Genomic DNA, 25,621 nt, shown 5'->3' with positions numbered 1-25,621 from the left:
CAGATATGATTTTTGCTATAAGGGATCCATGAGATCAAAGACTAGGGGGTGGCCTGGGGTATAATAAAAAACATACTTAATCTTTGTCTAAAACCCTTGGAATTTCCTAAGCAATAGAAATGTTTTTTGTTACTCATAAACCCTTTCCACCATATCTGAATTTATGCTAATGGAGTAAATCCTAGAGGGGCCCCTAAATAGCTTCAGGATGGTGGCTGGTCACTAGATGAAAGAGCCATGTGATTAGAGGGTTAGAATGTGACTCTGGAAAGGGGGAAAAGGGCCTGAAGATTGGGTTCAATCACCATGGCCAGTGATTTAATTAATCATGCCCCTGCAGTGAAAGCTCATATGAAAACACTTAACAACAGAGTTCAGGGAACTTCTTGTTTGGTGAACACGTGGATGTGCTGGGACAGTCACTTGCCTAGAGGGCGTAAGGAAGCCGCAGACCTACTCCCTGAATATGCCTTAGGTACCCCTTCATTTGGTTATTTGCATCCTTTATAACAAACGAATCATAAGTATAGCACTTTACTGAGTTCTGTAGGTCTTTCTAGAATTATGGAAACTGAGGGGGTTGTGGGAATTCCTAAATTTGTAGATGGCTAGGAGGCTATTGTAGTAATCAAGGGGAGATGGTGTGTCATTTTCTAACAACAGTTCTCAATTCTTTCACACCAACGGGATATCCTACAACTCAACTAACTTCTGACACTAATTGCCCAGAGTTAGCACAAACCCCATAGCTTAAGGGCTCAGTCGCAACAAAACTGCTGGTTGCACATGGGATCCCCAGGCTACCTGAATTTCTGCCCTGCTAAATTACAATGAAGAGGTCTAACATACATGGTTGTTTTAAGTTCTGACACTCATGGTCTGGCTACTTATTTTGAATTTTTTTTTTTAAGTAGGTTCCACGCCCACTGTGGAGCACAACCCTGAGATCAAGACCTAAGCTGAGATCAAGAGTTGGATGCTCAACTGACTGAGCTACCCAGGTACCCCTCATTTTGAAATATTTTGAAAGTAATAATTATCATACTTGAAATTGCAAAATGGTAATGATTATTTTATGTTTATAGCTATCCCCCAGGTGTCAATGAAAAAGAATGCTAATACTATTTTTCACTCGTTTACAACCTACTGGCAACAAACTATAGCAGATATTAATAATTAATGAAGATGCGAATACTGCTGGACAGGGATGGGTACATCAAAGTAAGGAGAGCCAGGCAAGGGGGTGCAGAGGCATTTCTTACGGAGTATCGCACAGGCTGCAGTATAGGATTTAGTAGGTAGAGAAGCTTCAAGATGGAAAAGAAAAGAAAGAAATCTACTATCAGGGAATGAAGATGACATTTCAAGAAAAAGAAAATCACTCTTCTCTAGTAACAATAATAATCTCTGCAAAGGAAGAGTTGGAGAACAGAAAGGAACTGCCATGAAGGTCCCCATTTCCTTGGGGTAGAAAGGAGAGTCAACTGAATGAGATCCCCATCCTTCCTAATGGGAAGGTCGGGGGACTAGCTCTAGAAGCAGCACCAATACCTGTGGAATGGGACCCTGAATCTGTTTCCAGTATCTCCAGGGACTGACTTCTGGGCCAGCCATCCAGACACATGGAGTGATCCCGTGGCTCTATACTGTGCCACAAGCTCCTTGACACTGAGGAGGGAGCTTCCCAGTCACTCTGCAGCTTGGGCACCACTTTTTTTTTCCCCTTGGTAATTTTTAAAGTTGTGGTAAAAACACATAAAATTTGCCACTTTTAACATTTTTAGGTATATAGTTGAGTAGTTGTGATATTGTGGTTTATTCTATATTTTGGTGTTGGTCCAAGATTTCTGTTTCATAGCTTTTAAAATCCTTGGCATTTCCAGGAGAGTAAGAACAATGGGAGCATCTTTTAATATTTAGTCTTTTGTCATGGATTCCTGAAATAGCTCCAAGACCACAAAGGTGAAAGGAGTGTCCTCCCCATACAACCACACCTAAGTTTATGTTAATGTGCAACTTTTGGAAAGCACCCTAGGATGGTGGCTGGTTGCCAAGGGAACCAACCTCCTGCTTAGAGGGTTGGAACTTCCAGCCCCACCCACCCCCACCTCTCTGGAGAGGATAGAGACTGGAGATTGAGTTCAATCACCAAGGCCAGTATCACACATATATAATGAAGCCTCCACAAAAATCCTGGGTTTGGAGAGCCTCCAGGCTGGTGAATGAGCTGGTGCTAGGGAGAGTAGCAGTCTTGCTCAGGAAGAGCATGTAAGCTCTGCCCCCTTTCCGCATTCCTTGCCCTCAGCATGTCTTCCATCTGGTTGTTTCTGAGTTACATCATTTTGTAACAAACTGGTACTCTAATATGTAAAATGCTTTCCTCAGTTTTGTGAGCCATTCTAACAAATTAATCAAACCTGAAAAGAGGGTCTGGGGAACCTCTGTTTCATAGCTCGTGGATCAGAAGCACAATCTGGTGGGGGGGGGGGGGCAGTGGTACAGGACTGAGCTTTCAACCTGGGATCTGAGGCTCTCTCCAGGTGGATCGTGTCAGAACTGAGTTGAATTGTAGGACAGCCAGCTGGTGTTGGAGAATTGCTGGATGCATACGCATGTGGTGACCAGAAGTGCCAGAAGTAGTGTAGTATTCAGAATATTGCATTTGAAGTAAATGAAAATAAGAGTTTCTCTTGGGGTGCCTGAGTGGCTCAGTGGGTTAAAGCTCTACCTTCAGCTCAGGTCATGATCCCAGGGTCCTGGGGTCAAGCCCCACATCAGGCTCTCTGCTTAGTGGGGAGCTTCCCCCCCACCGCCTCTCTGGGTGTCTGCCTACTTGTGATCACTGTCTGTCCAAAAAATAAATAAAAACCTTAAAAAAGTTTCTCTTTACAGTAGCACTGAGTATATTCACATTGTGAAACCAATAGAATTATTGGTTAGAATTATTTTCTATTCAGTTAGAATTATTTTCATCTAGCAAAACTGAGACTGTACCCATTAACTTCACATTCCCTCCAGCCCCTGGCTACCACCTTTGTACTTTTCAAATCTATTAGTATCCCCTGATTTATTCAAATAATATGACAAAAAAACTGTTTTTTATGTTCCTCTTGTTTCAAAGAAATTTATATTATTTTGGTGAATAACAGGTGTCCATTTTTGGGAAATCCATTTCTGCCCAACTTTAGGATAGTGTCCCCACAGATTGGGATCTCAGCTTTATTATGAGTGGCAAAATTGCCCCAGTGGAAAAGATCTGGGAACACAAAGTAACGCAAGCCCTGCCTTTGTGGCCTCTAAGCGCTGTCCAGGGTCCTGTTTTCTCTGTCTTTGGAGGCCAAGGTTGGGGTCCTTCCTTTCCAAGAACATCCATGCTGTGAACTGCGCACCCCAAGCCAGGTTCTGAGAGCATCTATCTCAGGGACACAAGCTCCAGGAGTGGACTACACAGGCTGCAACTCCTGCTCCCTGCAAGCCTGATCAGGACGGCCCCCGCGCCCTGAGTCACCAAAAGCTACGCCCTCCAACAGTACTGGGCCCCTGTCTCATCTGTGCACTCTGCTCTGCCTTCCCTTACCCTGCTGAGCTTGCCTTCCCTCTCCACAATAGCAGACACTCCGCAGGAATCTCCTGGCCCTTCCAGGCTTCATCCCAGGACCTGAAGGCAGATTCATCGCACTTAGTAATTCACAAAAGCCAACTGGAAATAAGTGCCCTCCTCCCCACCAGAGTTGGAATTCAGGGGCTACAGAGGGATGCAGAGGCTGCAAATCCAGTTGTTTCCTAAAAGCTGGGCATTCCCAAACTGTGGGAGTCACAATTTCACTGAGTTGCTAGTAAGTTGGCAAGTAATACAGCTGCCTTCAGGAGTAGTGGGATATTTTTGCTTTCATTCATTCATTCGTTTGTTTGTTCAGACCCCACACTGGGTGACACTGTGCTGTGGGTTGGAAATAAAACAGTGAAGGAAAGAGCCATAGTTCCTGCCCTTGCTTAACTTACACTGTGTTAATGAAAACAGACGATAAGAAAATCTTTGAGAAGCTGTAGGAAAAAAACACCTATGATCTGTTAGTAAAAGGGGGCGGGCAGTGGTATTTCAGATAACAGTACTTAACCAAATCCTTGACAAGGGATATTTAAACTGCAGTGCAAAGATGGTTGAGTCAGCCCTGTGGAAGAGCCGAGGAGACAGAGCGGATCACCAGTGCAAAGGACTGGTGGTGAAAAACTTGCGACATTCAGGGATTTGAGAAGAAATCACTGTGTTGTTTGGTGAGAAGGGAGAGTGATATATTGGAAAGTGGAACAAAAACACTGCTTTTTGTTATTGTTAAAAATTTATTTTGGAGGGGCGCCTCGGTGGCTCAGTGGGTTAAGCCTCTGCCTTCGGCTCAGGTCATGATCTCGGAGTCCTGGGATCGAGCCCCTCATCGGGCTCTCTGCTCAGCAGGGAGCCTGCTTCCTCCTCTCTCTCTGCCTGCCTCTCTGCCTGCTTGTGATCTATCAAATAAATAAATAAAATCTTAAAAAAATTTATTTTGGAGAGAGTGTATGAGTGTGTGAGTGGCAGGGAGAGGCAGAGAGAAGGAATCTTCAAGCTGAGAACCCAGTGCAGGGCTCAATTCTAGGACCCCTGAAATCATGACTTGAGCCGAAACCAAGAATCAGTCATTTAACTGACCGAGCCACCCAAGTGCCCAAATTATGCTGCCTTTTAAATAAGGAGAATTTGATCCAGACCTCACATGATTCACATACCCTTTCATTTATTCAACAAATACTTATTGGGCACTTCTGATAGGGCAGGCACTGTCCTAGGTATTGAAGATTCTGAGGTGAAGACAAATAGGAAAGAGGGCTGTTTAATTAAACATTTACATCTTTTAAACATCTTTTTAAATGATTATATCTGAAAGACAAAAATATTAACAATATGTGAGTTCATGGTCTTTCTTCTTCCTATTGGTATAATGGAACCTGCTAGTTTCCTCCTTTTAATCTATTCTTAGATCTTATCTTCTGGTAAAGGACCTATGATTAAGAAGGAGTGAAGACAAAAATATTAGAGGGAATGATATGTGCAAAAGGCAGTGGGGACAAAATGATAAGCTGAACACAGTATTCGGTTTGAAATAACATTGTCAATGGTTTACACTGTTTGGGGGTCGAGAGCTGAAACCGAATGTAAAGCAGTAGAGGTGGAAGGAGAGGGAAAAGAGACTTGAAAATAGTTTTCTGTTTTGTTTTTAAAGAAAGCTACTTTGGTGTAGAAGACAGAGTAGAATGCAGTAAGGGAGAAGCCGAGAGACTAGACAGGAAATGATGACCTAAAATAAGCTATACTAATTAGCCTGGAAAGAACATATCTTTTCAATCTAGTTTTCCCTTATCTCTTTCACTCCTAAAGAAGTATACTGGGGTGTCTGGGTGGCTTAGTCATTAAGCATCTGTCTTCGGCTCAGGTCATGATCCCAGAAAGGGTTCTAGGATCAAGCCCTGCATCAGGCTCCCCACTCAGCGGGAAGCCTGCTTCTCCCTCTCCCACTCCCCCTGCTTGTGTTCCCTCTCTCGCCGTCTCTATCAAATAAATAAAGTCTAAAGGAAAAAAAAAGTATATTGACCATGTTAAGGTACCACGTGTTTTTCCCACGCCACTTATTAATTCTCCTGAGACATTGACTGAATATCCTATAAATTCACTCAATTCGGACACTACCTACCTAGAAATAGCATCACATTCCACAGGTTAGTAAGAACGGAGTCCCACAAGACTGCTCCCATATCAGATGCCAATTCAAAGTCCAGGTTGTTAATCTATGCTTTGAACATAAATTACAATCTGTTAGCGACCCCTCTTCCTCAACTATAGGCCCCAACAATTATTTCTTATTGCACTTTCTGAGGTACTGACAATAACTGGAACATTCCAATGGCCAGACCAGAAAACCCCTGATAGTAATGGCATGCCTAGAGGATCACAGTGCTCGCTTTGGCAGCACATATACTAAAATTAGAGGATCACATGCCACACGTCCCCTTCACTGCCCAAGATCATGGGCTGAACATATACTGACCCCCACCCCTGATCACATGCTTTCTGCCTGCTCTCTTTCAGGTACGCCCCAACCCCGAAAGTGTCTGCAAAACTCTAGGTGTCTATCTTACTGTTGGAGAGGTAGTTGTTACGGCTTGAGCCTGTCACCTCCCTCAGGTGCTGCCACCCAAAATAAATTTCTCCCTTTCTCTTCTTAACCCTTGTTTCTTGAGTTACTGACTTATCTTAGGACAAGTTTATCAGAGTTTGTTCAACAACAGTGTTGGCAAACACAGTCAGGAACCATGCTTTCAATGTGTGCAGCCCCCTTGGGATTCCCTGTAAGGGACCAGCTGGGTGTAGCAGCGGGCCGAGCCTCACCCATTCCTTTTCTGGGTTAGTGCCTGTGATAGTTTGGTAACATCAAATACTGTTTGGTAACACCCCCTCCTTGGGTTCAATTAACTTGCTAGAGTGGCTCACAGACTCAGGAAATCAGTATACTTACAGATATGAAATGCTGGGGTTCGGGACTGAAGAGTCAAGAAAGAATTCTTGACACATCTTTGGTGCAAAAAAGGTGTTTTTATTAAAGCCCAAAGACAGGAACTGTGGGCAGAAAGAGCAGCATTGGGTTGTGAGGAATGGCCGATTATATACTTTCAAGTAAGGAGGTAGTTGGGGATAGCAAGGTTTCTGGGACCTTGGAGGGCTAGCTGTTGTTAGGAAAAGGTCATTTATTACTATCTAGTAAAACTAATCATGAGACCCTTCAGAAGTTTATCAGTGGGCCATATGCTTGGAGGATGACTGCTAACATATCTTGGGAGTGAGGGGGCAGGTAGAGATAAAGGAAGTTACCAAAGGGATTTTTATGGGATCCTGGAGGTCGAGCTAATGTCAAGTGTCAAGCTATGGTTGCTTTTTGCCTCTAACACAGTATTAACATTGAGGCAGCTAAGCAATGAGGAAGATCGCTCTGCCTGTACCAATTACTTGTCAATGGGCTGTAAGTTGTAAGGAAGTTTAATTTTCCTACCTTTGTTCTCGACATCACTATTACTGGATTTTTACAATACAACAGAAGAAGTATATGAATAGCCAGATGAAGAGATATGTAGGGCAAGGTCCCTAAAAGCAGGAGCTTCTGTCCCATGGAGTTTGGGGACTAGCGGGTTCAAATGTTCTGGTTTACCATCCTGGAAGTTCTACAAACACTCTTGGGTTTTTATGGAGGCTCCATAACATAGGTATGATTGATTAAATCACTGGCTATTGGGGATTCAACCTACAACAGTCCCCCCCACCCCACCACCCCCATCAGGTGCCGTGACTGAAAATTCTAACCTTCAGATCAAGGTTGGCTCCCCAGGCAGCCTGGCCCTCATCCTCAGGGGATTTCCAAAGGTCACCTCATTAACATAAACTTGTCATTGGAAGAGGCTCATTATGAATAATAAGACACCCATTTCATCTTTATAGCTCTGAGGCAATTTCAGGAACTGAGAACAGAAGACCAAATAGTATGACAAAAGATAAGCCCATTGATCTTCCTGCTTAGAAATTTCCAAAGGTTTTCTTAGGAAATTTCTAGAGCTGTGAGAAAGGAAGCTTGAAGACTGAAATATATTATAAACAACAGTAGCATGGTTGGGTGAAGACTGTTGTCCTTTTTCTACACCTCCCTCCCTAAAGTTCATTAGCTCCTAGACCAAGATTCAGAGGTGATAGTGAGACATAAATATCTTTTAGCCTCCATGTTAAAGGTAACTCAAGTATGAAAATCATAATGCTTCTGATATCATAGCAGCCTACTATAGCGAGCAAGATGCCATCACTCGTACTGAGCAGTGGTTTGTGTTAAGCAGTGACACAAGCACCTAGGGCATTTCAGCTGAGACCAGATACCACCAAGACCAGCACCAGCTGATGACACACTCAACTTATAACCCACAGAAACATCAGCACCAGCTGATGACACACTCAACTTATAATCCACAGAAACATCAGCACCAGCTGATGACACACTCAACTTATAACCCACAGAAACAGTGGGGGCCCAAGACTGACTTTGTTAATCCTTTAGCAAAGTAGGATTTTTGCAGCAAACTGTTAAGACTCTCCAAGCACTGACTGCTTTATGCCTGACTACTTCTCAAAGGCAGCGACTACAGAAGGCTCTGCCTGATTGATCTCTGCAAAGAACAGGGATCCTTCACCCCTTGAACATAAGCAGTGAGTCCTGAGAGCCCACTTAAATGGGGCCAAGGACTTAACAATGTTATGATTTCACATTTGGTTTGTTAACCTCCCACCCCCTGTCCTATTTAGTTTGTCGTAGGACTTGTCTTGTGCATTACTTTGTGTGCCTTATAAGAAGCCTGTTAATCACATGGTGAAATGTCACTGAGTTTGGAATCCTGAACCTGCTTTATAATTATGTTAATTTTAAGACTGTGGAAAGACTCCTGTGTGCGCCTTCATAACATGCTCATGACAATATCCAAGCAAATCAAAACATAAATCTGTAAATGTCTCAAAGTTAAATCGAAACCTAAGGACAACCAATCACAAATAGCCAACTGGACTTTTCCAAGAAAGCTTATAATGCTTAAGCTATTGCCATTCAAATAATTTTTTTTGCTTTCACATCTTTCTAGAAGACTTCCTTCTGTTTTTGGGTGGAGCCCTTCCAGCCACTTTGTTTGATGCTACATAGTTCAAATTAATTTCCCCCTCAAATAAGCTTTTAAAAAGATTAACTGAGGCATATTAAAAAATTTAACAGTTCTTTGACTCTTGATTTGCTATTTGATCAGGAGATTCACAACTAAGGGTATAGAGATTATTTTGTAGAAAACTGATAGCAATGTAAATAATTCTTGTGAGCTAGCAGTGCAAATGTTCTGTATGATTAAAAGATAATCCCAAAGGGGAGCGGAAGGAGAAGCAGGTCTCCTGCCAAGCAGGGAACCCACTGTGATGCCTGGCTAGATCCCAGAACCCCAGGACCCCAGGATCATGACCTGAGCAGAAAGCAGACACTTAAATGAGCCACCCAGGCACCCCAACAAAGATAACTTTAAAAACCCTTAAGTCTGGAAATTACAAATACTTCTATTTGACATATGGATCACAGAAAAAAAATCCCACTGTAAGAAAACATTTGGACATGAAGGCTACTGAAAATAAATCCGTATTCAAGCATAGGAATTCAGCTAAAATATAAATTAAGGGAAATTTATACTTTAATACTTATAATAAAAAGGCTAGAAATCAGTAAGAATCTAACTTAAGGAGTTAGCATACTGTCAGAACAAATTCAAATAACAAAAAATAAGAATTTATGAAATAAACTTACTTAAAAAGAAAATGTAAAGAATAAAAAAAAAATCCAACAAAGCCAAAGTTTATTTTGATCACCCTATTTGAATCTTTGACTATCCCTTTTGACCCTGTAACTACACTATTTGAAATTGCAAACTCTTTATTCTCCAGGGCTGGATTTAGGATGAGGGGGGTAACTTGGGGGATGCACAACTTTAAGGAGATAGGGAAAGACTCAAGAATCAAGATAAATATTTTAGTGGAATATCTTTTAAGTCAACATTAATGCAAAATATCCATAAATGACTATAAATACTTTAAAGACAGTGACTGACCCTGCACTTGCACAAGGTCGGCCCCAGCCCCCATCTGCCTCCAGATCCCCATCTGCCTTCACTCCTAATCCTGGCCCATGGATTATCTGATAGCAGTGACACCAGGTGTGTTTCCAAAATTTAGATGACTGTGGTTCTAGTATACTGTTAATAGTACAAGGTAAAAATTCCTTATGTTTTGAAATAAGTACCTGACCAAAAACCAATTTTGTTCAATGCCTTATCAACATATGCGGAAGTGATTATTTAGCCTTTCTCCATCAATCGATAACATAAATTACAACATTCCTAATATTTGTCTTTTTGTACTTCTGTTTTAAGTCATATTTACAGTGTATATTTAAGTTGTATTTAAGTTATCTCTACACCCAACATGGGGTTCAGACTCACAACCTGGAGATCAAGAGTGACATGCTGTATCAGCTGAGCCAACAAGGTGCCCCTAATTCATGATATATTTAAATTTAATTTTGAATTTTCAAATATTCATATTTATGCATATATATTCATAAATAATATGACTGTGAATTTCCTTGCAGTGCTATCTTCTACTATTAAAGTTTTATAGCCTTATAAGAGAAAATAGTAGGGTTACCTTCCTCAGTGATGCTCTGAAAAGGTTTAAACAGTCTTTCACAGAAAATGTTACTGTGTCAGATTTCACATTTGGGATTGTCAAATGTGAAATGGAGGAATAGGTCTAATCCCAATAATCCTATATCTACTTATATCTTCACAACAGGCTACAGATAATGTTCACTGAGGATGTAGACTCCCATTTCAATTGAGAAACCAGCCATTCTCAAATAGTAATGTACCTAAAAGCTGCCTGGGAAATAATTTAAAATGCCAGTTCCTAGGACCTTCATCCAGGTATTTTGATTCAGTAAGTCTGATGCGGGGCTCAAGAATCTGGATTCTAAGAAACACTCAAGTTATTTAGACCCAGTGGTTCCAGGAACACAAAACATGCCAGTAAAACATGCCAGAGATGGTGAGGCTGTGAAGGAAGCCATCCGGGCAAGGGAGAGAGAGAAAACCAGATGCTCTAACATAATCTACCCTGGCCTGGTGCTCCAGTCTCATTTCTAGGCTTCTCACATCTGAATTCTTAAGCTCTACATTCAATTAAAAACATGTTATACCTTTCACAGAGCTTATGTTTTTCATTTTATTTTAGCCTCTCAAACCCCATGTGAAGTAGCACAGATAGTTTACAGAGAAATGACTCACCTACATCTAACAGACATCATACACCATCTGGGCACAAAGCATCTAACGCTAAGAGCCCCCAAGCCTTGTCACTCTGAGGCCTTTATTTCACTTTTTAAAAGAACATTAGGTTCTATAAATCAGGTACAGCACCACCAGGAACCATCTTCGTCATTGTGATCAGTGTAATCACGCTTAATGATAAGGTGTGGGTTGCTAACTTGCACAGCTTCCAGAAGTTTCCGGGCTTCCTCATCAAACGCCTCTTTGCACACCCTGAGAAAACAAGGGAATATCTCTTCTTGTACTCAGTTTTCCCACAGTCCTGTAATTTCTCTGAAGAATTTGTTTTTCAGAGAAAGACTGTTGATGTAGAGACAAACATGGGGAATGGGGCAAGGAAAGTATGAGTGATATATCAAGGGAACATAGCAGGCGAAGGAAAATGGAATTTAGAGCAGAAATAGAAATAGATTAAAATTTAAGAGAATCCTCCCAAGAGCTTTTTTCTACTCAAGCAAAACAGTACTACTAATGAGGACAATAGCTAACGTATAACACTGTTAGTTGTTAAATGCACAGTTCTCAATACAGATACCATACCTCTGCTTTTCCAAAGGTCGTGGCTATACCACATCACCTTTATGAGAGAGCTACATTAGCACCTGTTTTTGATAACTGAAGGAAGTTCAAAGATTTTTGCTTTGAACACACACACACACACACACACACACACACACATAGGTAAAAAGCAAAAATAGCATTTGGCATTTGGGTTGCAGCAAGCCATTACAGAGGCAGCAGGAACCCAAGCAGCAATAGCAGCCCCTCCAAGCTCCTTCCCTGGGACCTACAGTGCCCCTCAGCACCAAGCCATCATAGCTTTGAACTGTGGCTGTGGGTATCTGTGCTTCATATCAATTTATTTTGTGCATATGTCCTAAGGTATCAGAAAAGCCTAGAAGAGGTTATTTTTTTGGGTCCAGGAATGCTCAAAAAATTTTCCATATAAATTAATGGTAACTGCATCTGATTTACACAATTTTGGCTTGTGAAAGGTTTCATAGGAACACTCTACCTTCAGATAGTAGGGAGACACCTCTACTGCCTTACTGACTTGGCTGATGGATCCTCACAATAAACCATGGGTAGATATTATTATTTCACCCATTTTTTTGGATAAGGAAACCAAAACATAGATTGGAAACTAGTGTAACTTCATGTATCTATTAAGTTCCAGCTAGATTTCAAACTCAGGTAGTCTGGCTTTACAGTTCTCAGCTATTACTACTTTGCTACAGTATGTCTCAAAATTCAATGTCCTATAGGAGAAAAACAAGTAAGGGCCTCAAGAATACGTAGGGATCCACGATCAGGTTGATCCTTAGCCCTGCAATAAATAAGTAGCTTCCCCAATCCCTGGTTACAAGAAACTTTTGCCCTGAGAAGCCAGTGAAAACTTACCCTAGAACTTTCAGTTTACATTCAGGAGACCTCAAGACTTCACATAACTTCATCACTCCTTCGTGCCCTAAAGTATTCTGTCTCAGGTTTATTTTTATCAGGTTTTGGTTGCTTCTAAGAACAGAGGAGAGATCCTGACAACACAGGGAAGTCAAACCACAATATTCCAACCTGAAGGGAAGAGAGACTAAAGATAAAATTAATTTTACTCCAGACAGCAAGCACATAAGACGTCTGTGAGCTGGGAGTGTAGGACGACTCCAGAAGCTTAAAAAAGAAAAAGAAAAAAAAAAAAAAACGGGGGGGGGCACAATTAGACAAATGATTCAAAGACTGTTAAATACTTATAATATTCATTATTACTAGATATTTATAGACTGAATATATTCCTTCTTAAATCATAAATTGCAAGTTCATAATTATAGTCCAGGGAATAAATAGGGAAGCACACTAAGAAAAGCTGAAACAGTTGAATCTTTTATCATCATTAAAAATATAGATACACTGGGGCACCTGAGTGGCTCAGTGGGTTAAGCCTCTGCCTTCTGCCCAGGTCATGATCTCAGGGTCCTGGGATCAGCCCGGCATCAGCCTTTCTGCTCAGCGGGGAGCCTGCTTCCCCCTCTCTGTTCCTGCTGCTCTGCCTACTTGTGCTTGCTCTCCCTCTGTCAAATAAATAAATAAAATTAAAAAACATATAGATATATAAGTGGACTTTTAAAATATGATATTGAGTATTTCAAAAGCAGGGTATATAATGAGGTCTCTTAGCACCACACCATTTATGCAAATAAAAATGAATACACCAAAAAACATTACATCTTTTACAAAGATACTCACAATTCTATGGCATATTTCAAACACAGTAGACCAGCTGCCTATACAGGGGAAGGAGACTAGTTTAAAGGAGATAAATTAACCAACTAGCCAACCAGTAGTCATTGGAGGATCCTTGCATAAACCATGAACTGAGGAAGTATGTTAAATTCAAACTTTTACACATGATGATGTCCCTAACCAACTAAATTTAATTTAATTTTCACCTTATGTTTACTGAGCCATTCAACAACTGAGTGCCTATATAGGTGAAGAGTATTAAAAAAAATTAAATTACTGCCTAGATGGAACTGGCATTAATGTGGTAGAGCAACACTCTCACTATTTATGACACAAGATAAATATCACTCAAAATAAACCATAGGGTAAAAAGCACTATGAGACATAAAAGATTTCAAGAATTCATCAGGAAACAATCATTCTAAGTTTGCAGTCACTTATAATGTTCTCAAAATATAGAAAACTAAAACTAACAGAATGACAAACTGAAAGACAACTCTACAGTTATAAAAAATCACTAAAAATATAGATGACTTAAATAGCGGAATTAGCAATCTTAATTAACTCATACAATACAGCAACCAACAACTCTTCATATTAAGTGCGTTATGGTACATGTCTAAAAAATGGACTATATTTTTTAGGGTTGTGAAGCAAATAACAAATTTTAAAGAACTGTAATCATGCAAAATATGTTCTTAGACCACAATCCTAGAGATTAAATATAAAAAAGATGACAAGAAACCCCTTTCGTGTTTGAAAATTAAGGAATACACTTTAAAATAACCAATGGATTGAAGAAAAAAGATCATGAGGGAAGTTAAATATTTTAGACTCAAAAATAACAAATGCTACATTTAATATTAATTACAGGATGGAGTTAATGCAATGATTTGAAGGAAAAGTCATACCCTTGTGTTGGAAAAGGAGGAAATATTTATGAGCAAAGCATCTAGCTCAAGAATTTAAGAACAGTAAAATAGGGATGCTTGGGTGGCTCAGTTGGTTAAGCATCTTTGGCTAGGGTCACAGTCCCAGGGTCCTAAAAGCAAGTCCTACACCTGGTTCCTTGCTCAGCAGAGAGCCTGCTTCTTCCTCTGCCTGCCATTTCCCCCGCTTGTGCTCTCCAGGGTGCACACGCATGCATGTGCACTCTCTGATAAATAAGTAAAAAAAAATTTTTAAAAGGTAAAATAAACTCAAAAGGAGAAATAAGTTAAAATAATTAAGGAAAAAATATACACTTAGAGAAGATCAATGTTGTATTCTTTGAAAAGTAAAATGAGAAAAAGCTGAAACTGTCAATATCAGGAAAAGAGATATCAGCAGATGTCTAAATCACTGGAGATGATCAGAAGTTGAGCAGACAATAAAATATCAGACACTTGCCAAGAGATTTAAAAATTTAGCTGAAATGGATAAAATCATAGGAATAATTTTACCAAAAATTACTCAGTAAGAGGAAACTTACATAAATGTGTGATCATTTTAAAAATTGAATCACAAGTCAAATCTCCACACAAAGGAAATTCCAGATCATATAGCTTCACCAGAAATTTCTACAAAGTTCAAGGAAGAAATAATTCTAATCTTACTCAAACCCTCCTAAGAAAAACAAGGATCACTCCCAAACTCATTTTTTGAAAATACTGTAATCTGGACACCAAAACTTGATGGGAACTGCATAAGAAAATTATAACTTAATCTCCATTATAAACAAAGATGTTAAAATAGTCCTCTATCAACAAAATTAAGTGCACGAAGTATATGAGATACCATGACCAAGTTGGTTTTGAGCCTCCCACCCCCAATCTAATATATATAATAAAAATCAGTGTGATTTACCACAATTGACACATTTCATAAATCTCAACATGTATTCATAATTTATAAAGAAAATAAAAAATTCTTAGCAAACTAAAGATAGGAACCTTCTTAAATTAATAAAAGAGAAGCATTGAAATTTTGCTTTTGACAAATTTTGCTTTTGACACTGAAAATAACACAGGAAAGCCCAGTATCTCCAGACATTCTATCACATGTCTTACAAGATACTAAGGCAGTAAGAAGAAAAAAGGAAAAGAATAGAAAAGGGGGAAAAAAAAAAACCCAAACCCTGTTATTCTCAAAAGAGAGGACTCTACCTAGAAGATCCAAACAAATACGAATAAGCAATTATAATTAACTGCAGGATGTGATAAGCTACTGGATATGAAATTAATATACAAAAACCTGTGTTTCTATCTATAAGGAATAAGTAAAACGAAAAAACAACAAAAATACCCATTTCTGGGGAACCTGGGTGGCTCAGTGGGTTAAGCATCTGCCTTTGCCTCAGGTCATAATCCCAGGGTCCTGGGATGGAGCCCTGCATAGGGCTCTTTGCTCAGTGGGGAGATTGCTTCTCCCTCTGCCTCTGCCTGCCACTCCTCCTGTTTGTGCTCTCTGTCAAATAATTAAATCGTTAAAAAAAAAAATACCCTTTTCCAAATACTATTGCAATATAACAAGTACTTAGAAATAAAGTTAAACAGCAAAACAGAGGGCCACTACAGGAAAAATTACTAAGCTTTATTGATATAGCTACGTAAATAAGGATCTATCATAATTGATAGGTTCAATGCAATTCCAATCAAAATGCCACCTTTATGTGTAGGTGTGGATACATGGGGAGGCTCACGTGCACGTGTGTGTAACTTGGTAAGCCAATATTTAAAATTTTGTTTGGAAATGCGAAGGGAGAACCCAGCAACAGACCCATGCACCAATGTACTGATTTATAACAAAGGTGGCCCTGCCAAACAGTGAGGAAAGAAAGAGAGTCATTAAATTTTGCCAGAAAAGATGTATCCACATAGAAAAAATATTAAACTGGACAGACCTCCAACCATATTTTAAAATCTCAAATGCTAGGGTGCCTGGGTGGCTCAGTGGGTTAGGCCTCTGCCTTCGGCTCAGGTCATGATCTCGGGGTCCTGGGATCGAGCCCCGCATCGGGTTCTCTGCTCCACAAGCAAGGAGCCTGCTTCTCCATCTCTCTCTGCCTGCCTCTCTGCCTACTGATCTCTATCAAATAAATAAAATCTTAAAAAAAAAAAAACTCAAATGCTTCATAAGTTGCCTTTTACATTTAGAAAATAGAAGAAGGTCTTCAGAGTCCTGACTCCAAATTTAGAATTTCCCAGTGTCGGGAAAAATGTCCTGAACAATTACAAAAAGCACTAACAGTAAAAGAATAATCTGATGTTAACAATTAAGTTCTTTAGTTCCATAAAAGACACCATACAGTGTGGAAAGAAAAGCCCAAGTTATTGTCACATATGTAAGTGACAAGGGTTCATAACCAGAATATACTGGAGGGAAAAAAAAAAACAACTACAAATCAGTAAGGCCAAAACTGGCTCACCAAATAGAAGAATGAACAAAATACATGGAAAAGGAACTTGACAAAAGAGGAAATACAAATGGGTTTTAAGCATCTGAAAAAGTATCAAACCTCTAACCAGACACATATTGAAACCAAAGATGCTAAAACACACACCTAATAACCTAAACACACACCTAATAACCTAAACTTTAAAAATAAAATCAGACAAAATGGCAAGAACAGAGAACAGGAACTATATCACACACCACCAAGGGCAGAATAAATTAGTACAGTCTTTTTGATAATATCTGATAAATTTAAAGATCTTTTCCCCATTATGTAATAAATCTATCCCTATTTACCCTAGATAAATATATACATATGTGCCTCAGAATTCATTACTGAAATATTCATCAACAGCACTGGTCAAAAAATAAATGAAAACAATACAAAAGTCCACCTATAATAGAATGGTTATTACATTGTTTGTGGTACAGTCATTCACTGGAATACTTTACTGTGATAAAAATGATCTAACTACAACTACATGAAACAACTGGATGACAAACTCCTAACAATGAGCAAAAAAAAAAAAAAAGGTAACACAAAAGAATATAGAGTAGGATTCCCTGTATATAAAATGCAAAACCTGGCAAAATTCAACAATATATTGCTTAGGGCTATATACACTTGCAGTCACTGTACGGTTAAATAAATGATGGCCACAAACATCAGGATAATGTTTACTTCTTGGGGAGGAAGGAAGAAGCAATTTATAAGGGAGGAGTAGGGGAATTTACTTTCCTGGGTGAATTCAGTTTATTGACCTGGGTGAGGTTATGCACATGATTTTTTTTTAAACAGTTTTATTTGCTTGTTTGTATGTATTTTATATTTCATAGTGAAAATGTTTAAAATGTGAACTTGGCAGATCTTTATTTTTTTCTGTGTATAAACATTTTTTAAAGTTTTTAATTTAAATTTCAGTTAACATACAGTGTAGTATTTGTTTCAGGTGTAGAATTTAGTGATTCATCACTTGCATACAACACCTAGTGCTCATCACAAGTGCCTTCCTAATACCCATCACCCATCTAGCCCACCTCCCTCCATCATTCCTTGGTTTGTTCTCTATCATTAAGGGTTGTTTTATATTTGCCTTTTTTTTTAATCTCATAATCCATCAATTGTACTACTAGGTATTTACTCGAAGGACACCAAAATACTGATTCAAAGGGATATATGCGCCTTGGTGTTTATGGCAGCATTATCAACGATAGTGAAATTATGGAAAGAGCCCAAGTGTCCATCAACTGAAGAATGGGTAATGAAGATGTGATACACATATATACATACACACACACCCCCCTCCCCCCACAGAATATTATTTAGCCATTTGCAACGTGAATGGAGCTAGAGATAAGCTAAGGGAAATAAGTCAGTCAAAGACAGACAAATACCATAGGATTTCACTCATGTGGAATTTAAGAAACAAAACAGATGAACATAGGGCAGATCTTTAGGGGATGACTGGAGAAAAAGCCAAGTTATAGGCAATGGGATGGGACACACCTATTTCACGACTGTGGGGAAGGGCAGTGACACCAATACCCAGGGAAGGAACATCTCAGAACCTGAAGGTGCAGGGAGTAGGAAGAACAATTAATGACTTCCTTTCCTTCTCTAGACCCAACACTACTGCCTGGCAAAATGATGTGGTCTCCTTAAGTAGCAGCTGCAGCTGGCAACCTGACCCACTGCCAAGTTTGTCCACATGCTATGAAAATAGAAAATCTCAAGTGGACATGGCAGGTCCTAACTATTCTGCTCTGTGTGATGTCATCGATGGCAGCCCCCAGACCTGGACCCCTATCACAGGGGTACAAACAGAATCAGTACAACCTTGTTTCAGTCTGACTGGTACAAATTCATAAGCTTCACCTGATGCCAGTACAGCTGAGTTATGCCATGTATGGCTAACAAGGCATATGTAACTACTTAGTGACACTGCCTACCTACCTGACATAACCAAACCACTGTAATGGTGACCCAAATCAATAGAAGAACAGATTCCACACTGGAGTGAGCTGTGTTTCTTCAGGTTATATGTTTGTTTTATGTGAAGATATGGACCACTGAATTCTCTTTTTTGGGGATGGGACTGGTTTGGGCCAATTCCCCCCCCCCTTTATTACAATGATATCAAGATCAGCAGGTCAACCCAAACCCCCTTTCATGAGTTATAATAGATGACAAGGCCAATTGGTACTCTCTGGGTCTCATTCAGTTGGCTGAGTCCAGGATGCTGAGGGTATAGCTGAAATCAACACTACAATTTGACCTCATCCTATGCTTGGAGTGCTAATGATAGTGGCCCTAATCAAACTGTGTAGGAGACAAGTTAATGAGATTTGGCCCCAGCTTCTGTTGGTCAGATTAATTGAGAGTGGCCAGTGGAATGGCATATCCATGTGAAAATTAACCGAGACTGTACTGTGCAGAAAAAGGAGAGATGAATTATTTCAGGGAGTCTTTTGCAAGACCCTGAGAACTCTTCATATAGGTCATTTCTAGAGTGTGTGTGTTGTGAGCAGCATTGAGGGATGAGGTAATGTCTCCCTTCAGGACAAAGAGCAGGCTTGCTTAGTGCCTGCTATAAAATGATGGGTCTCCCAAGTTCCATGTTTCTTTCCTAGGATGCAACCCACTACCATGTGCAGGTGTCCATCCATGCTGTCCACATCCACCCACTGGGATTTGGGTGACAGAGGAAATGGACACAGAAACACTAGTGCTTATGCTGCCATGCAAGGAGTAATAAAGTCCTCAGTCTCTGATGGGATTCTGTGTTTCCTGCCCGTATCCAGGAAATATGGATAGGCTAGTTTACTAGGTTTATAAGCAGGATAAAATTAAATTCCAGACCCAGGGGCACCTGGGTGGCTCACTGGGTTAAAGCCTCTGCTTTCAGCTCAGGTCATGATCCCAGGATCCTGGAATGGAGCCCTGCATTGGGCTCTCTGCTCAGCAGGGAGCCTGCTTCCTCCTCTTTTTCTGCCTGTCTTTCTGCCTACTTGTGGTCTCTGTCTAATAAATAAATAAATAAAATCTTTAAAAAAAATAAAAATAAAAATAAATTCCAGACCCAACAGTTACAGTATCATCATTGTTGAGAAAAAAATATATAAACAGTCAATGGACACATAGGTAAAGTAAAGCAGCATTTTCTTGTAAGAGTCAGGGAGACATAGAATATTTGGGTTTCCCACATATGGAGCAAAATTCTTGACCCAGAGATCAATAAATCACACTATTTAAGTAAAAATATACTAGACAATATCCATTTGAGATTTAAAAAACATCTAAACAATATATGATTAAACATAAAAAGTACTCAAAACATAGGATAAGGTTTTATTAGACCACAGGCTCTTTAAAAGCATAAATAGTGGGGTGCTATGTGACTCAGTTAAGTATCGAACTCTTGATTTCAGCTCAGGTCATGATCTTAGGGTTGTGAGCTCAAGCCCTGTGTCAGGTTCAATGCCTGGAGTCTGCTTGGGATTCTCCCCCACTTCTCCCTCTCACTCATATCTGCCCCTCTCCTGCTCATGCTCTCCCTCTAAGATAAATAAAATCTTAAAAACAAAACAAACAAACAAACCAGCAAAGATAGCATTTCTCCAGATTAAAAACAATGAGCAGATTTTTTTTTTTTTTTTGAGAAAGAGTGCACATGTGAGAGATCTAGCACAAGCTGGGGTGGGAGGTGAGGGCGAGGGAGGGGAAGAGGGAGAGATAGAGAGAATCTTAAGCAGGCTCATGCATACACCCTGAGTGGAGCCTTATGTGGGCTTGGTTGCAAGACCCTGAGATCATGACCTGAGCAGAAATCAAGAGTCGGGTTGTTAAGCAACTGAGCTACCCAGGTACCCCCAAATCTTCACTTTAATTAGAAAATTCAAAGAGAGATGGAATATCTGAAGGATGATAGAACAGGGAAGACCTTAAAGCAGGTACCATTTACTTAATACATACTAATATATACTCTGTCCAGGGCACTAAGGAGGACACAATGAATTGTGAAATATGGCTTCAATACTAACAGCACATAATACACAGTGATCCACATATTTGAAATTCAGATTCTCATTTCTGAGAGTAACTTACCTTCTGTCCCATTTATCATCCTTTCTCATGTACTAAATTTCTTCTAGCCATGCAGGCCACCAAATCGGTATCATTTTCCTAATGGAAAACTGAACTTACCCAAGCCTCTCAATATTGCAGTTTGGATGTCTCAAAGCCTCAGACAGAACTTTTACTCCATCATCCTGCAGGTCATTGTGTCCAAGGTCCAGGCTCCGCAGGTGTGTGTTGTTCAGAATAGCAGAAGCCAGATCCAGACAACACGTACTAGTAAGAACACAGCCCAACAATCTGCAAGAAATACAAAAGAGGTGAGACTGTCAGTTGTGAAGCTTAATTAAATTATTCCTAGGAGAGAAGCTGATGTATCTAAGCCTTTTTCCTGACCCTTTTCTCCCCACAATCCAGAACACACAGAAGAATGTCTAACATTACCAGAAGAAACACATGGGATTTCTTAATGAGCTGAAAACAAAACAGTGGGTAAAGCTGCTTTCTCCCACAAATAAGTTATACCCACCAAGTTTCCAAATCAAGGGTATAAACACTTTTTTCTCTCAAAACAAACAAACAAAATAGATAGAAATTTATCCAAGGAACCCACAGATCTCCGTGCTTTTAGTTTCTAATATATTTTTGAAATAAAAATACTTTCCAAGAATCTATCTTAAAGTGCTGTTTTCCAAGAAGCATAACTACATAGAAGTTATTTCTTTCAACCCTCTGTAGGGCATTCGAGAGCATGCAGAATCTGCCCTCAAGTGTTCACTTTCCATATTTCATCCCCATCCTACTCATCAAGCATACCCATCTATTTTTTTTTTTTTCTTCCACACCTATCTTCAGGTCCCTGCTCTCTTCCTACCTTCTGCCAAGGGTATCTGCACACCACAAAATCCTGTTCATCTTTCAAGGCTAAGGTAATTCAGTAGCCTCTGTCCCACTCCTTGCTCCTTGAGACTTTTGTCTTACAAGAATATGTGGAATACATTGTAACTGGCTTTGTCTTTATTTCCTTGCCATCAGCATTTTATGAGTTACTGGAGGGCAAGTGCATCACCTTAGTAAAAACTTTTAATGCCCTCAGAATATAGCTTATATTTGTTGGAAATTTTAGTTGAGTGAATTGGCAATGGTCTGCATAGAGGCTATGAAGGTAGCTAAGAGAGCACAAATTTGTCTATGTGCTTACAATGTTAAAGAGAGAAAGTAGACTACGCAAACATCTTGTGTGTATAGGTCACTTAGAAATTGTGGCTAAAATAAAGGTAGTGGATATAACAATAATTTCCATGAAGTAAAATTTTGTCTTCCAGTTGAATAATAATCAAGGAAGCTTCAGAGAATCACATTGTGTATGTTTTCCTAAAGAAAGTAAAGGTACTTATTGGACCCAAGAGTTCAATCAACTTGGTGTTTACCAATGTAACAATCAACTGTTAAACTCTTGTGGAAATTTGATTACCCTGAGTCTAGTCTAGTCAAACGATCTAGAGTTTATAGTTGTAAAAAAACAATGCTGGAGATTAAACCCTTAATAACTCACCCAGGTGACTAGTCCTATGGGGAGGCCCTGGTGGGAAAGTGAGCTGAGATCACTAAGTGACACCTCTATGTTGCTTCACTCTAGCCACAATATTTACAAAATGAAATATTAAATACTAAATATAGTGCATCCATTATTCAATAAGATATTGAATGTATATAGGATATATTCAATATCCAATAAGATAACAGCATATAAGTATTTAAATATTTCTGAAATACTATCCTATGAAAAGGAAACCTCCAAGTCTTATCTATACAGTAATAACAATTACATATACACATACCACACATGTAAATACCCACCCACAGAATAAGAGAACATAGTAATAAAAACAGTTGCTTAATGAGTGGCTTGTTGAACATTTTTAGAAATTCCCTTCCTAGTGGGCACCTGGGTGGCTCAGTCCATTAAGCATCCGACTCTTTGATTTTGGCTCAGGTTACCATCTCAGGGTTCTGAGATCAAGCCCCATGTATGGCTCTGCGTGTGGCATGGAGTCTGCTTGAGATTCTTTACCTCTGCTTCTGTCCCAGCCTCCCCACTCATGCATACATACTCTTTCCAAAAAGAAAAAAAAATTCCCTTCCTGTTTTTTTAAAAGTTGACCTAGTTTTGAACCTGAAAGAAAAACTAGTAGGGCACAGTTTCTGCCTCATGGATGTAAGGTAGAGGACACACAGTAGACTCACTGGGGTACAACCAAAAAAATATATAAAATGGCTGTTCAGTCTGTTGTCTCTGGTCCTCCTTCCCTGAGGGAGGTTGAATTACTGTATTAACTGTTTTAAGAAAAATCTGATGAACATACTTCCCCAGCTTGTCTCAAGCAGGGTGAGAGAGAAGGAATCAGCTGTTTATTCTTTTCTCTGACACACACTCAGCTCATCCCTTCTTTCCTCATCTCCCCTACCCTCACAGTAGTCAAAGCACCCAAAGAAAGGTCACAAAAGACCTACTCCAGCTCCTGAAGGTGACAGCTTGGATGCCGAAAGGCATCACACAGAAGCTTTACTCCATCATCCTGTAGCCGGTTTGACCCCAGATCCAGGTGTGTCAGGCTCCTGTTGCACAGGAGAGCGGATGAGAGATGTTCACCACTAAGCGAAGTGAAGTGGCAACGCCTCAGCCTGTAGGAAGGACAGTGTGAGTGAAGATGGAATCACTGCTACTGCCCAGAGGTTCTTATCTTTGGGAAGATTTCATGCTCTGGTACCTTATATCTATTTGCCAGCACTCATCTCATCAAATACCCTCCACCCTTGTTTTTCAGAATTTTTCTTACTATAAATGAAATGTTAGCCTCTTTACACTGGGCACAAATATAGGGCCCAACTGCAGAAGTAGCTACATGGAACAGAAGAGCAGGCATTTGGAACAGAATGGGAGTAATCACAGAAAAGTATTTTTGTACATAATAAAAGTGGCATTTCCAATCAGTAGGGAAAAGATCTATTATACCATAAATAATTTGGGAAGGCAGACGTGACATATGGGATAAGCCTTATAACGAATTAGGAATAATTTAACATTTCAAAAATTAAACCATAAAGTGTGTGACAGTTTTTTTTTTTTTTTGAAAAAAGATATTTCCAATTATGATAAAACTGAGAGGTCATGAGGAGGATTTTGACTTCACAAAAATTTTAAAATTCTGTATTCTAAAAATGACCATAAGAAAGTTAGGAATGCTGTAACATGTTAGGTAAATTATTTGCAACATATAAAAAATAATGGCTATAAGGTCTATTTGCTTATTAATAACCATATTATATAACATACATAACAGAAAACATCTAGAGGAAAATTAAATCCATGAAGAGATAATTCCTAGAATACTAAAGGCCAAAAACATCTGAAAAGATGCTCAACATCAAATTATTTTTAGTTATCTTTAATTATCTAAATAATATTGATAAGGGGCTCCTGGGTGGCTCAGTCAGTTAAGTATCTGCCATCCACTCAGATAATGGTCCTGGGGTCATCCCCACATAGGGCTCCTTGCTCAGCAGAGAGTCTGCTTCTCCTCCCTCCACCTGCGGCTTCCCCTGGCTTGTGCGCTCCAAGAAATAAAATCTTTAAAGAAAATAATATTGATTAAAAAAAAAGTAGATACCCAGTGAAGATCTTAAAATGTAGGCCTCTAGACTGCTGAGGAAATATGAATAATCTGGAGAAAATTTAACCATATCTAACAAAATAAGAGTTTTGGCTCAGCAGTTCCATGTCTAAAATTGTCTAAGAGCCATGAAGAAAATAATCACACTGTGATCCAGCCATACCATGGGATGCTGCCTTTCTCTTTAATGGTGATCATATTAGACCTCTGTTCTAAGCCCAGAATATGGAGCTGGACAGGCAGACTTTAGTCCTGAATCCATCATCTTCTTATGAGCATTAGGCAAGCTACATAATCTTTCTAAGCCTCCTATTTCCTACCGTCCAGTAAGGCACTTAGAACTCAGGTGGCCAATTTGACACCATCAGGTACTTTTGTACAGATTAAACCAGTTTAGCACAGGACCCAGCACAGAGGAAGAATACACGGCAGTTATTAACACCATCATCCTTGTTGTCGTATCATTACAGATAACAGATGGGAAAAAGCAAGGGACAGAGTATGTTGATAACATTCTCCCTTTTAAAATATATTTCAGCTTTTCCCTCCTTTTTGCTACCATCCTGGTGTGTGGTTGACTGTTCCTCGCCATGTCTTCTCACAAGACGTTCAGAATCAAGCGATTCCTGGCCAAGAAACAAAAGCAGAATCGTCCCATTCCCCAGTGGATTCAGATGAAAACTGGTAATAAAATCAGGTACAACTCCAAGAGGCGTCATTGGAGAAGAACCAAGCTGGGTCTGTAAGGCATCACACTTCATGAGATGGCACATGTATTGAAGCTGCATGAAGCTCACATGTTCCTTTTTTCCCCCCAACATGTTCCTATCCTATCACTCTGTTAACGTCCCTCTTACCTGGCCAATAGACCTGTTTTATCAGGGAAATGATTTTTCTCTGTTACTATGCCTTTATCTCACTAAGTTGGTTCAGAAATAAATGTGAGACCTTTCAGTTGAACTGCTATTGTGTTCTGATTTGTGAAGTACTGAATTCCTCCTCTGTCAGGTCTCACATAGCACTGTCCAATAGAATTTTCTGCAGTGATAGAAATGTCCCATGACAACCAAGTGGCTAGGGGGCGCCTGGGTGGCTCGGTCAGTGAAGTGTCTGCCTTCCACTTAGGGCATGATATTGGCGTCCTGGGATTGGAGCTCTGCATCAGGCCTCCCGCTCAGTGGGGAGTCTGTCCCTTGCCCTCTGCCCCTCCCCCGCTTGTGTTTTATAA

At 39.8% G+C, this 25,621-nt stretch overlaps 2 protein-coding genes across 6 annotated transcripts in view; one reads left to right on the top strand and one right to left on the bottom strand.

The window, feature by feature from the left end:
- Window positions 1-958: 958 nt before the first annotated feature.
- Window positions 959-25,192, top strand: LOC116865163 (60S ribosomal protein L39-like). 5 transcript variants are annotated; one of them, XM_032853363.1, is made up of 3 exons: window positions 959-1,001; window positions 20,920-21,039; window positions 24,932-25,192. In XM_032853363.1, exon 3 carries the CDS (start codon window positions 24,984-24,986, stop codon window positions 25,137-25,139), a length of 156 nt encoding a protein of 51 aa, XP_032709254.1. In that variant the 5' UTR covers window positions 959-1,001; window positions 20,920-21,039; window positions 24,932-24,983; the 3' UTR covers window positions 25,140-25,192. The 5 variants fall into 5 exon arrangements, with proteins under 5 accessions (XP_032709254.1, XP_032709258.1, XP_032709255.1 ...); XM_032853364.1 differs by lacking the exon at window positions 959-1,001 and adding an exon at window positions 20,495-20,508; XM_032853367.1 differs by lacking the exon at window positions 20,920-21,039 and having other exon boundaries at window positions 983-1,001.
- NLRP14 (NLR family pyrin domain containing 14) overlaps window positions 11,016-25,621 on the bottom strand; it is a 30,038-nt gene continuing 15,432 nt past the window's right edge. Inside the window, exons 8-11 of the mRNA XM_032853368.1 lie at window positions 23,234-23,404; window positions 20,849-21,019; window positions 12,376-12,546; window positions 11,016-11,187 (exon numbers count right to left, since the gene is read on the bottom strand). Of these exons, the coding sequence (XP_032709259.1) occupies window positions 11,052-11,187; window positions 12,376-12,546; window positions 20,849-21,019; window positions 23,234-23,404 (649 nt within the window). The 3' untranslated portion in view covers window positions 11,016-11,051. The remainder of the gene's footprint in view (window positions 11,188-12,375; window positions 12,547-20,848; window positions 21,020-23,233; window positions 23,405-25,621) is intronic.

This window comes from Lontra canadensis, unplaced genomic scaffold, assembly GCF_010015895.1.
Source record: "Lontra canadensis isolate GAN:19392208 unplaced genomic scaffold, GSC_riverotter_1.0 scaffold7, whole genome shotgun sequence".
Lineage (NCBI taxonomy): Eukaryota > Metazoa > Chordata > Mammalia > Carnivora > Mustelidae > Lontra > Lontra canadensis.
Note: the sequence above shows the minus strand (reverse complement) of the source record. Positions and strands in the feature narration are given on the sequence as shown.